Source organism: Coregonus lavaretus (genome assembly GCF_964263955.1).
Source record: "Coregonus lavaretus genome assembly, chromosome: 30".
Lineage (NCBI taxonomy): Eukaryota > Metazoa > Chordata > Actinopteri > Salmoniformes > Salmonidae > Coregonus > Coregonus lavaretus.
Genome location: NC_140017.1, coordinates 6,013,178 through 6,027,545, shown reverse-complemented (window position 1 = coordinate 6,027,545; position 14,368 = coordinate 6,013,178). Strand labels below are relative to the sequence as shown.

General features: G+C 43.2%; 1 protein-coding gene across 1 annotated transcript; it reads right to left on the bottom strand.

Moving 5' to 3' along the window:
* Positions 1-3,860: 3,860 nt before the first annotated feature.
* On the bottom strand, positions 3,861-8,147 carry LOC311105725 (hepatic and glial cell adhesion molecule-like; the record flags this gene model as incomplete). Its single annotated transcript, XM_084147934.1, has 4 exons — positions 3,861-3,958; positions 6,233-6,514; positions 7,031-7,378; positions 8,102-8,147. The coding sequence occupies 4 exons, from the start codon at positions 8,145-8,147 to the stop codon at positions 3,861-3,863; spliced, it is 774 nt and encodes a 257-aa protein (XP_084004060.1).
* Positions 8,148-14,368: the final 6,221 nt, after the last annotated feature.

Below are 14,368 nucleotides of genomic sequence, written 5' to 3'. Positions count from 1 at the left end.
AGCCTGGTCCCAGATCTGTATGTGTTGTAGCTCACTCCTCTGACTATCATTGTCACCACAGCAGAGAGGAGTTGGCTTTATAATACATTTCATGCAATTCTACTTATTTTGCAATGGGGCAGAGATAAATTTTTTCAGTTTTAAAGCTGATTTCCTGCAATTCCCCCCCAAAAAATGCCATGGGGTGGAGAGAAAGTTTTTCAGTTTTAAAGCAAATTTCCTGCAAATCAACACATTTTGCCATGACATATTTGAGTGAGAGTGAATAACAAAATCAATGGGGGCCCCCTGGAAAACGTGCACTGAATGCCCGGTCGGTATTCGGCCATGATTACCACAAGTTTAGATAACTGGCTAGACTAACTAACCAATCAAAAAATTGTTAGCTGACATGGCTAATTGAGTGACTGTCAGTGACTGACAAAACAAGAGAAAAACAGCTGCTGCACAACCAAATTTTGAACTTACACCTTGTGTATTCTACTATTCTAACTCTCAACAGTAAGTTGAGACCCAGACTGATTTCCTAAAATAATAGCTTATGTGGCTTATGCCTGGAAGCCGGCCCTGAGGTTAGTGTGCTCCACCTATAGGGGCCTCAACCTCCATCTCAACCTCTGAAAGCACTTTAGACCACTTTTCAAGCTCAGTCTGCCAGTTAGTGTGCTGTAGCCATTAGTGTTGGAGTGCAGGTCTCCATTTAAAACACAGTGATTGTCCCAGGGTTCTCATCAGTTTGATTAGAAGTATCCACCCCATAACAGTCAAGAGAGCTAGGCTATGATTAGAGATATATCGGTAGGGTAGGCCTTCTGTATAATCACAGACCTCGTCATCCCGGTCATGAACTATTTTTACTCTGGCCCAAGGCTGTGCTACAGACTATGAAATCAAATGTCAATTTGAATGGGATAGTTGCAAAAACAAGATAGGCTACTGCAGTAATCACTGTGTTGTGTGTGAAATTCACTACTGCTTAGAAATACAACAGCTAAATGCATTCGAGAGATTATTCAGGGCAAAGCTATCTCACCTATAGAATGTATGTGGGTGGGTGGGGGGGTCGGGGGGGTGTAGCTCGTAATATGTTAAGATATTAGGGATTTGTATCTGTGTTTGTGTGTATTGTGTTTTTACATAGATTTTGTATTTGTTCAAATGTTCTGTATATATTATTTTACATTTCTTAAGGACTATTGGAAGACTAGCCATTTGTGGGCTGAAAGAGATCCTAATAAAATAAAATCATTCAAACCTTCAGCTGTTGCACGTCTTAGGAAAAACACAGAAGAGCTTGGGCATCACCTAGTGGACACAAGAAGGACTTGCAGTCTGGCATGCAGCTCATGGCCACATACTTTATGCTACTGTAAGTCTGTGGGGTTGTAGGTCTTCCAGTTGAAGAAGCTGACACAATGTGATATCATCATTGTATTAGACTGCAAACTTAATGTTGAGACTGCATAACTTATCAGGTGAAATAAAATATATAAAAAGGGGAGAGGGGAATAGCAACACGCCCACACACTACATCATGGCAGCTCTGACTGAATCTTCTACCCAGAAGCCCTTACAGGAGGAGCCAATTAGAATTCAGGTACTAACGCATGTAAAAATAAAAGTCTTACATATTACATGTCTCACAGTATTGAAAATACATAACTGTTTTTATGGTGGTGTACGGGTAAAAGTAAAACTAGTTTATGGTAGAGGCATTTTCCAACAAAGCATTTATTGTTCCATTTTTTAGGTTATAAAATGGCATACTTCACTTTGAAACATGGAATTGAAACACGGTTTTAGGATGAAATGTTATTTGAAAAAATGTATTTGGAGGTAAAAGGTCCCCAAAACAATTCTAAGAACATTACATACACTATTGACATATGTACATAATGAGTCCAAGGCTTAGGATGGCAGTTTCTTTGCAACCCCCTTCCTCAGTATGTCTACTGGAAGCACCAAATCAAACAAATTGCACTCCACGCATTATCATTACCCTAATTTTCAAGTAATAACATATCCAGATCCCAGTGTAAATTGACTGTGGCCACTTACATCCCCCTTGTCCTTTACCATGTGGCAACTGCCATACATTGACTGCCCAGAAAAACCATTGGTGGATACTGTACTAGAAATGTGTGTGGAGATGTTACATGAGTTCATCAGAATAGCCATGGGGGTTAGCCTGGTCCCAGATCTGTATGTGTTGTAGCTCACTCCTCTGACTATCATTGTCACCACAGCAGAGAGGAGTTGGCTAAAGCACAAAGTGATCTAGAGTCAGACTACATGGAGGCCATTGGTCCAAGTTGATTCACACCTGAAACAATCTCAAAGCATTGTTGTGCAGTATGGACGATGTTGCATGTTTTTAAACCTTGGTGGGAAAAAAGAACAACGCATCCAGGGGTATAAGGAAACCATGATCAGAGCAGTTGATCCTGGTGTAACAAATATCTTTATACCAAAACCAAACTAAACAGACAAGATAATAAACAAGTCCATGGATAGATGTGGATGAATTCTACAGTAGAAACAGTGATAGGTGAGTGAGGGTGGTCATTAAGACATTAGTCGTCGGCCTCTGGGGTGGCCGGGGGCTCCTCTGTCTGTCGATTGGTGGGGATGCCCACAGGAGGGCGGAGTTTACGCCCAAAGCTCTGGACATGTAGAGGTGAACCAGGGGGTGGAGCTGAGGGCATGACAGGTGGCTGGCCAAGGGGCTTGAGTGGGGTGGCAGGGGGCGAGGGCACAGGGGTATGGGGATGTTTGCGGACAGGCCGGGTGGGTGCCTCAGGTGAGTGGGAGGACGGTGGGAGGGGGCTGGGGTAACCAGGTGGGGTGAGGACTGAGAGGCTGATGGAGTTGGCTGAACACTCGTCCTCACCTTTGAGACTGTCCTGGAACAACAACAATGAAGGAATAGAGTTAAGCAGAAAATATTAATGGAAAACGAGCAACATTCTTGAAAATAAACTAGTCTTTGCGAATTGAAAAATCAGTGACTTACATCTTCATTGACAACGTAAAGAGCCATTGGGCTCCTACGGCCATGTGTTCCATGGGCTATTGTTTTTGGCACCACATCAACTGCAAATGAAAGAATGTGTGAACAACTCCACAAACTGAGTGTAGGCCTACTCTGCAAAACATGTGTGCTGACTATAACTTTGCCATGAAATCTATCCATCTAAAAAGGTTTGCATTCAAATATCTGAAATAGATACATAAATGAAATAATTAGTGTGGGGAACAAAGAATATCACACATGCAAAAAGCACCTAACTGTCAAAAGCTCACATCCTTACCATCGTGACTGATGTCACTCCTCTCTACATATACTGGAGATCTCTGCAACATGGCTGCCATGTCAGCCCGCCGCTTCTTTCTTAACCCCAATGAGAGACAAGTAGGAGATGAGTGTTTCACATGTAGACTCGTGTAGTGACCATTTACATTCAGTTTCTGTATCCTCGAGAACATGTAAACCCATTGATTTGTTTAAATACTGCATACAGTGTAATTCTAGCCTGGTCCCAGATCTGTTTGTGCTGTATAGCCACAACATTGACAATGACCATAGGAGTAGGCTATACAGCACAAACAGTTCAGGCACCAGGCTAGTGGGATACCATTATCATTGCATTGTAAACAACAGAGATAGAATCCATCCCACACGATGCTATCAGTGTCAGAACCTTAGTGTAACATTGGACATGCATCTGCAGAACTGCAGAGTAGTAGAGAGCTAGGCCAGGGCATTAAGATTCTAGCCGCCTGCTCCTTGCCTAGTGCTTAGTTCTGGACCTCGAGGCATATCAAAGCAAATAGGGAGATGGAGGCACAATGTGGAGCTCTTACTTTTTGGAGGGCTTCCAGCAGGCGCACACAGTCACCAGGGTGATGAGGAGGAAAATGCCCCCGGTGGAAAGGATGATATACAGGGAACTCCGTCCTAGCAAAGGAATGAAGCTTATGGTCAACAGAGTAGCCCTTTCTCACAAACCGCAACCACTTCACCACTGTACAAGCAAATAGTCCACTCGGACTAGACAAAGATGTCACCTCTCGGGCTCTGGAAATTAGCTCCACTCTCCTCTTTCTCTAATATAGGCCTATCTTTACACAGTCCACTGTAGAACTTTTAGTGGAGGCCCCAATAACATCTCATAAAATGGAACCGTTCCAGAATGAGTAAAAATGCTAGGTTCTCCTAGCCTGGTAGTGGATCTGTTTGTGATGTCTTGCCAACGTTTGGCGCAACAATGACCATAAGAGTTGGCAAGACTGCACAAACAGATCTGGAACCAGGCTAAGGTTTTCCAGCCAAGTCTGTGTGTGAAAGCTGGGATTGAAAGGGGCTGCTTTGAGGCTTTGTACAGGGCTGTATGTACGGAGAGAATACAGGACCCTTACTGGGCTAGCTGATATCTTGTCACACTGTGATTGCGACCCAAATGGCACCCTATTCCCTATATATTGCACTACTTACTTTTGACCAGAGCCCTATGGATCATGGTCAAAAGTAGTGCACTATAAACGGAATAGGGTGCCATTTGGTACACAGCTATTGTCTCAGGTAGGGAATAATGAAGTAAGGATTAGTGTGCTCCACCTGGGCAAGACCTCAGCTCCACAGGTTTCCTTTATCTCCTTGCCCTCATAAATAACTCAAGCTTTTCACTGGTCTGGTCCTGTCCGGTCAGGTTGATCGGTCGGTCAATTAAGTTTCTTCAGAATTAACTTGTATTTCAACTTTTCCCTGACAGGTACATGCTGAAGCAATCAAGATAAATATGCTTACTAAGGAGCACACTAATCCTAAAGTAGGCCTCACCATTATCCCAGAATTCTTAGACCCTAGACCCACTCCAATTTGCATACCGCCCCAACAGATCCACAGATGATGCAATCTCTAATGCACTCCACACTGCCCTTTCCTACCTGGACAAGAGGAACACATACGTGAGAATGCTATTCATTGACTACAACTCAGCGTTCAACACCATAGTGCCCTCAAAGCTCATCACTAAGCTAAGGACCCTGGGACTAAACACCTCCCTCTGCAACTGGATCCTGGACTTCCTGACGGGCCGCCCCCCAGGTGGTAAGGGTAGGTGACAACACATCTGCCACGCTGATCCTCAACACGGGGGCCCCTCAGGGGTGCGTGCTCAGTCCCCTCCTGTACTCCCTGTTCACCCATGACTGCACGGCCAGGCATGACTCCAACACCATCATTAAGTTTGCCGACGACACAACAGTGGTACCGACAACGATGAGACAGCCTATGGGAGGAGGTCAGAGACCTGGCCGTGTGGTGCCAGGATAACAACCTCTCCCTCAACGTGATCAAGACAAAGGAGTTGATCGTGGACTACAGGAAAAAAAAGAGGACTGAGCATGTCCCCATTCTCATCGACGGGGCTGTAGTGGAACAAGTTGAGAGCTTCAAGTTCCTTGGTTTCCACATCACCAACAAACTATCATGGTCCAAACACACCAAGACAGCCGTGAAGAGAGCACGACAAAGCCTATTCCCCCGTAGGATTTGGCATGGGTCCTCAGATCCTCAAAAAGTTATACAGCTGCACCATCGAGAGCATTCTGACTGGTTGCATCACTGCCTGGTATGACAACTGCTCGGCCTCCGACCGCAAGGCACTACAGAGGGCAGTGCCTTCGGCCCAGTACATCACTGCCATCCAGGACCTCTATACCAGGTGGTGTCAGAGGAAGGCCCTAAAAATTGTCAAAGACTCCAGCCACCCTAGTCATAGACTGTTCTCTCTGCTACTGCACGGCAAGTGATACCGGAGCGCCAATTCTAGGTCCAAAAGGCTTCTTAACAGCTTCTACCCCCAGGCCATAAGACTCCTGAACGCTGCTGCTACTCTCTGTTTATTCTCTATGCATAGTAACTTTAACTCTACCCACATGTACATATTACATCAATTACCTCGACTAACCAGTGCCCCCGCACATTGACTCTGTGCCGGTACCCCCTGTATATAGCCTCCCTACTGTTATTTTATTTTACTGCTGCTCTTTAATTATTTGTTATTTTTAACTTATCTATTTTTTACCAAACACTTATTTTTCTTAAAACTGCGTTGTTGGTTAAGGGCTTGGAAACATTTCACTCTAAGGTCTATACCTGTTGTATTCGGCGCATGTTGCAAATACAATGTGATTTGATTTGAAGTACTACGACTGTAGTTCTACTTACTGTAGACGGTGAGTTTGACAGGCACACTCCTCATGCTACTGATTGGGTTCTCCACCATACAACTGTAGATGTCATCGTCTGACATCAGCACCCGGGCGATGGTCAGATACTTCATGTCATGTGACAGGAGCAGGCGCGAGTCATTGGTTAGCACCTTGCCCCCTTTCAGCCAGCCATAGGTGGGCTTGGTGCCATCGCCATGGGAACAGTGTAAGGTGAAGAGTTCACTCAACTCCAGCACCGAGGAGGCTATCATTTGGACGTAGGGTCTGGACACAGGTACTGTGGGGACAATACACAACAACATGTCAAATAAATTCACTACAGGAGACATAACCCGTATTCCACTGTTTATATGGTATGGCATTTGCTTATACAAGTAAATGATTTGTGAAGAAATAACAAGCTACCTACTCTTTAAAGTAGGCCTTACAAATAACTTATAAAGGCTGTTATAGGATATACTTTGTTCAAAGTGTGACCACACTTTTAGCCTTACACCTCAGTCTGGAATAGCATTATGTGATTCACTAAGGTCACTAAGGTCAATAGTTGGTCAGTTGTTGGACTGTTTATTTGATATTGTAGCCTGAGCCTGAGCCGTATTGTAAATACAATATCAATCACTGAAATAGTAACTAAATATGCCATTTAGCAGAAACTTTTATCCAAAGCAACTTACAGTCATGCGTGCCTAAATCTTTTACATATGTATGGTGATCCTGGGAATCAAACCCACTATCCTGGCGTTGCAAGCGCCATGCTCTACCAAATGAGCTACACAGGAAACCTTCCTACCATCTACGGTGAGGTTGATGTTGCGCTCCGCAGTGAAGGCATCATCCGTTATGGAGATCTCCACTTCATAGGCCCCCTCGTCAGACAGCTGCAGGTTGTGGAGGAGCAAGGTGCCGTTCTCAAACACCATGATACGGTCCCTGTACTCGGGCCGCAGGTTCCCAATGATGCTGGTGCCTATGGACTGGACTACGGTGACGGGCTGCTGCTTGTCCCTCTTCAGCTGCCACTTGATGACCGGTTGGTCGGAGCTGGTGCTGGTGTAGCTGACGGAGAGGAGGGCCTCGCCACCCAACGTGCCTCGGACCAGATGAGCCTGACTGGTGATGTTGACGCCGGCTACTCTGACTGCATGGACACAGCCCAACACATGACGTTCAGTGAACACTGTGGCAGACTATACAGTGCAGGATATAGTGATCACATGCATGCAGGACGATTTGATGGCTGTAAGTGGTTGATTACTGTAACAACATTCACTACAAGCAGAGTGATCTGCTCTAATATAAGGTCCTAATAACGAGTATGGAACATTCTGTTTTGTCTTTTGTCTTTATATGCGTTCAGAGATATACGGTACAAAATAAAGTCAGATATGGGCCTATAGTTTTCACTCCATTCCCTAAATTAGTCCAGGAATAGATCTAACTTTCATTCTTGAAAGCAGACTTTTGAAATCAAGACTACTCAAAATGGCGCCCTCAAACTTCCTCATTATTACCGCAATCAATCATTCAGTGAAAATTCAATAACAGGTAAGGACCTCTCCAAACAAGCCCAACGTATTTAATCTGTTTTGATTTGTGTACCATTAATGGATCCCCCTTGAGCATACAGGAGGATGGTTTACAACATAACCCACATATCATCCTTTAGAGTCTCGTTCTGCCCTGGAAACCACACACAGTAACGCCATTATGCTCACAGTGGAGTTTCCTGTAAGTCACCACATCCTTGACCACATGTAGCCATAGGCTAGAGCCACTGATGGGCGCTGTACCTAATGGATGGGCTGTTGCATGTCATGCTGGGGCAATAGAGAGAGAGAGAGAGAGAGCGCCTGGCACCGACCCTCCTCGGCCACAGCTCTGCTCCCTGTAGCGTGTCTGCATGGCATCGCTCGATCGCCGTGGCAACAATTTTCAGCCTGAAGGAGGTTGCCAAGGGAGAGGCAGACAAAGGCCAGGATTGTTGGACTGATTTCCTCCCTCCCGTGGTATAAAAAGCCACTGGGAGAGACATGCTCTTTGTGATTGTAGAAGCAGGAGACACAAGGGTTCAGTGATTCTGCTAATAGTGGATGGCCACAATGACATAACAGACAGCCACACAGCAGAAGCAGGCTGAGCCAGGCTCATAATGCAGAGACACCACCACCATCACTGCCTCGCCTGGGCTCCAACTCCAAGTCCCCCAAAGCCTCTTCTCGTAATATAATAATGCTTAACCTATGCTTCCCCCACTTACCTCCCATCAACAGCTCAGCTCACCCAGGCTCCTTTTACTACAGCTGTTTGGCTGAGTAGACCTGTGCCTTGGAGCTAATCCGCACAGAGGGTACACCAGGACAAAACAACTCTCACTGCATGGGCCAATGAAACCTACTTTAACATAGTATTTAATTCAATGATCAAGTACATAAAGGAATAATGGTTACAACCAAATTATGTATTATAAAACAAATACATTTTGAAATGAATTTGCTAACAAAACAATGTGAAACAATTTGAGAATTGAAATAAGACAGCTATGTAAATCTCAAATATACATTTACATTTTAGCAGACGCTCTTATCCAGAGCGACTTACAGTTAGTGAGTGCATACATTATTTTTTATTTTTTCATACCGGCCCCCCGTGGGAATCGAACCCACAACCCTGGCGTTGCAAACGCCATGCTCTACCAACTGAGCTACATCCCTGCCGGCCATTCCCTCCCCTACCCTGGACGACGCTGGGCCAATTGTGCGCCGCCCCATGGGTCTCCCGGTCGCGGCCGGCTACGACAGAGCCTGGATTCAAACCAGGATCTCTAGTGGCACAGCTAGCACTGCGATGCAGTGCCTTAGACCACTGCGCCACTACTTGATCGCGTTATCACATATTCCCTGACTACTATGTGATAAACATTTTTACCAATTTAGTCACATATCTATTCATTCAAACTACTCTTACTTGAAACGTATTTCCTGATTCAGCCACTAGTTCTTTACCGCATTATGTTTCCCAAAAAGCAAGTCATAAAGTTTGAAAGTGTTCACTTACCTGCCTGGAAAAGAAGGAGGAGGATGAGTGAAAATAGCAAAGGAATGGCTGTGTCTTCTTTCAAGGAAGTCTTCCTCCTCTCCTCCTTCATCTTGGGTACAGTGCTGAGTCCCTCTCCCACCCAATGAGCATGATTTGTCCACTCCAGGCACGTTCCTGAGAATGCACAAGTCTGAAAGACTGGGCTCAGTTGCCTGCCTGCTCTGAACCCCAGCACTCAGGATCCCAGCATGAACAAAAGCACTGTGTGTGTGTCCTCAGCTTTGTTAGACATAGACATAGATAAGCACCGTTTTTATTATTATTATGGTGGTTGGCCAAAGAGCATAGCTACACAGCTATATTGTTCAATTCAGGAACAGTACCTTGATTGTCATTCCTACAGTGCTGCTCAGAATTATTTAATAAACCAAAGGCTTTATAAAAGGACCCCACTCGGAGAAACAGAATGACTGCTCTTAAAAAACAATTAACCCCTCTCCCCAACTACTGTCCCCACCCCCTGCCAACCCCCCTCCAGACACACACTCTAAATAAGAGCAACAGTGATTATGTATTAGTCCACACAAACTGTTTTGCAACGAAAACAAGTTATTATTTTTGATCAAATTCAGGTTATTCCCTCCCTGTTACGGCCCGTTTGCTTCCATTTGGTTCTTAGTTAATACACCCCAGATGTAAGAGGATGGGAAGAGAAGAATGGGAAGTACTCAGAAAAACATGCAATGTGTTCCCAACGTGGCCACTAGGTGTTGCAATAAGAACAGAGAATCAATGATCAGCAAATAAATAATAGACTGGAGATATGAACAATAAAGGACACATCATGATATTTCTGATAATCTTATCATTTTAACAATACCTGCAATTCAGCTTCTTGTTGCAGCATGTACACTGCAGTTCAGACAAATAAAAAGTATGTTCTCTCTCTGGCACTATACAGTGCCTTCAGAAAGTATTCACACCCCTTGACTTTTCCCACATTTTGTTGTGTTACAGCTTGAATTTAAATGGATTCAATTGAGATGTTTTGTCACTGGCCTACACATAATACCCCATATTGTCAAAGTGGAATTAAGTTTATCGAAATAGTTACAAATCAATAAAAAATGAAAAGCTGGAATGTCTTGAGTCAATAAGTATTCAACCACTTTATTATGGCAAACCTAAATAAGTTCAGGAGTAAAAGTTTTATTAACAAGTCACATAATAAGTTGCATGGACTCACTCTGTGTGCAATAATAGTGTTTAACATAATGTTTTTAATGACTACCTCATCTCCTTATCCCACAATTATCTGTAAGGTCCCTCAGTCGAGCAGTGAATTTCAAACACAGATTGAACCACAAAGACCAAGGAGGTTTTCCAATGCCTCGCAAAGAAGGGCACCTATTGGTAGAAAAATAAAAGCAGACATGGAATATCCCTTTGAGCGTGGTAAAGTTATTAATTACACTTTGGATGGTGTATCAAAAATGTTTTCACCTTTATTTAACCAGGTAAGCCAGTTGAGAACAAGTTCTCATTTACAACTGCGACCTGGCCAAGATAAAGCAAAGCAGTGCTATAAAAACAACACAGTTACATATGGGGTAAAACAAAACATAAAGTCAAAAATACAACAGAAAATACATATACAGTGTGTGCAAATGTAGCAAGTTATGGAGGTAAGGCAATAAATAGGCTATAGTGCAAAATAATTACAATTAGTATTAACACTAGAATGATAGATGTGCAAGAGATGATGTGCAAATAGAGATACTGGGGTACAAATTAGCAAAATAAATAACAATATGGGGATGAGGTAGTTGGGTGGGCTAATTTCAGATGGGCTGTGTACAGGTGCTGTGATCGGTAAGGTGCTCTGACAACTGATGCTTAAAGTTAGTGAGGGAGATAAGAGTCTCCAGCTTCAGAGATTTTTGCAATTCGTTCCAGTCATTGGCAGCAGAGAACTGGAAGGAATGGCGTCCAAAGGAGGTGTTGGCTTTGGGGATACACCCAATCACTACAAAGATACAGGCGTTCCTTCCTAACTTAGTTTCCGAAGAGGAAGGACACCACTCAGGGATTTCACCATGAGGCCAATGGTGACTTTAAAACAGTTACAGAGTTTAATGGCTGTGATAGGAGAAAACTGAGGATGCATCAACAACATTGTAGTTACTCCACTATAGTAATCTAATTGACAGAGTGAAAAGAAGGAAGCCTGTACAGAATTAAAATATTCCAAAACATGCATCCTGTTTGCAACAAGGCACTAAAGTAATTCAGCAAAAAATGTGGCAAAGCAAATCACTTTTTGTCCTGAATGCAAAATGTTTTGTTTTGGACAAATCCAACACATTACTGAGTAGCACTCTCCACATTTTCAAGCATGGTGGTGGCTGCATAATATGGGTATGCTTGTAATTGTTAAGGACTGGGGAGTTTTGGAAGCTAAGCATGGCAAAATGGAAGCTAAGCATGGCAAAATCCTAGAGGAAAACCTGGTTCAGTCTGATTTTCACCAGACACTGGGAGTTGAATTCACCTTTCAGCAGAACAATAACCTAAAACACAAGGCCAAATCTACACTGGAGTTGCTTACCAAGAAGACAGTGAATGTTCCTGAGTGGCCGAGTTATAGTTTTGACTTAAATCTGATTGGAAATCTATGGCAAGACCAGACAATGGATGTCTAGCAACGATCAACAATCAATTTGACAGAGCTTGAAGTATTTTGAAAAGAATAAGGGGCAAATGTTGCAAAATCCAGGTGTGGAAAGCTCTTAGAGACTTACCCAGAAAGACTCACAGCTGTAATCGCTGGTAAAGGTGATTCTAACATGTATTGACTGAGGGGGTTGAATACTTATATAATCAAGATATACAGTGGCTAGCGAAAGTATTCACCCCCATTGGCATTTTTCCTATTTTGTTGCCTTACAACCTGGAATTAAAATGGATTTTTGGGGGGTTTGTATCATAAGATTTACACAACATGCCCACCACTTTGAAGATGCAAAATACTTTTTATTGTGAAACAAACAAGAAATAAGACAAAAAAACTGAAAACCTGAGCATGCATAACATTCACCCCCCCCCCCAAAGTCAATACTTTGTAGAGCCACCTTTTGCAGCAATTACAGCTGCAAGTTTCTTGGGGTATGTCTCTATAAGCTTGGCACATCTAGCCACTGGGATTTTTGCCCATTCTTCAAGGAAAAACTGCTCCAGCTCCTTCAAGTTGGATGGGTTCCTCTGGTGTACAGCAATGTTTAAGTCATACCACAGATTCTCAATTGGATTGAGGTCTGGGCTTTGACTAGGCCATTCCAAGACATTTAAATGTTTCCCCTTAAACCACTCGAGTGTTGCTTTAGCAGTATGCTTAGGGTTATTGTCCTGCTGGAAGGTGAACCTCCGTCCCAGTCTCAAATCTCTGGAAGACTGAAACAGGTTTCCCTCAAGAATTTCCCTGTATTTAGCGCCATCCATCATTCCTTCAATTCTGACCAGTTTACCAGTCCCTGCCGATGAAAAACATGGTGGTGTTCTCGGGGTGATGAGAGGTGTTGGGTTTGCGCCAGACATAGTGTTTTCCTTGATTGCCAAAAAAGCTTAATTTTAGTCTCATCTGACCAGAGTACCTTCTTCCATATGTTTGGGGAGTCTCCAACATGCCTTTAGGCAAATACCAAACATGTTTGCTTATTTTGTTCTTTAAGCAATGGCTTTTTTCTGGCCACTCTTCTGTAAAGCCCAGCTCTGTGGAGTGTACGGCTTAAAGTGGTCCTATGGACAGATACTCCAATCTCTGCTGTGGAGCTTTGCAGCTCCTTCAGGGTTATCTTTGGTCTCTTTGTTGCCTCTCTGATTAATGCCCTCCTTGCCTGGTCCGTGAGTTTTGGTTGGCGGCCCTCTCTTGGCATGTTTGTTGTGGTGCCATTATCTTTCAATTTTTTAAGAATGGATTTAATGGTGCTCCGTGGGATGTTCAACGTTTCGGATATTTTTTTATAACCCAACCCTGATCTGTACTTCTCCACAACTTTGTCCCTGACCTGTTTGGAGAGCTCCTTGGTCTTCATGGTGCCGCTTGCTTGGTGGTGCACCTTGCTTAGTGGTGTTGCAGACTCTGGGGCCTTTCAGAACAGGTGTAAATATACTGAGATCATGTGATAGATCATGTGACACTTAGATTGCACACAGGTGGACTTTAGTTAACTAATTATGTGACTTCTGAAGGTAATTGGTAGTACCAGATCTTATTTAGGGGCTTCATAGCAAAGGGGGTGAATTCATATGCACGCACCACTTTTCCGTTATTTATTTTTAAGAATTTTTTGAAACAAGTCATTTTTTTAATTTCACTTCACCAATTTGGACTATTTTGTGTATGTCCATTAAATGAAATCCAAATAAAAAATCAATTTAAATGACAGGTTGTAATGCAACAAAATAGGAAAAACGCCAAGGGGGATGAATACTTTTTCAAGGCACTATATTAGTGTTTTCTTTTTCATATATCTTGTTTTACAAATGTTAGAATGTTTCTTCCAATTTGACATCACAGAGTATTTTGCGTATATCGTTGACAAAACATGACAATAACATCTATTATAATCACACTTTGTAACACAACACAATGTGGAAGATTCAAGGGCTGTGAACACTTTCTGAAGGCACTGCACATGCAAACAACAGATATCAATATCACTGATAAGCAAAACAGTGTAATGTTAAACCCCTTACAATAAAGGCTGTCACCATCATCACGACTATAGTCCTCCTGCCACTCAATGCTCAGTCTCACAATTTATACACCTACAATAAACACGTCATGGTGGATTTTCTGACACCAGACTTACACTTGTCAGATCAGACAGAGATGTGCTAGTTAACATGATATAACCTCTCAGCTTTCTACTCGTCTATCAGACAATATTGACAAAACGTCAATATCAGTTTGGATTGATGCAGAGACCGCCAGTAATGTGCATTGCACCATAAGTCAACCTTAGGAAAGCCCTAAGGTTACATTCTGCCTTACTGTTTCATTCAACAAAGGCAGTGTAATAAACCTAGAAGA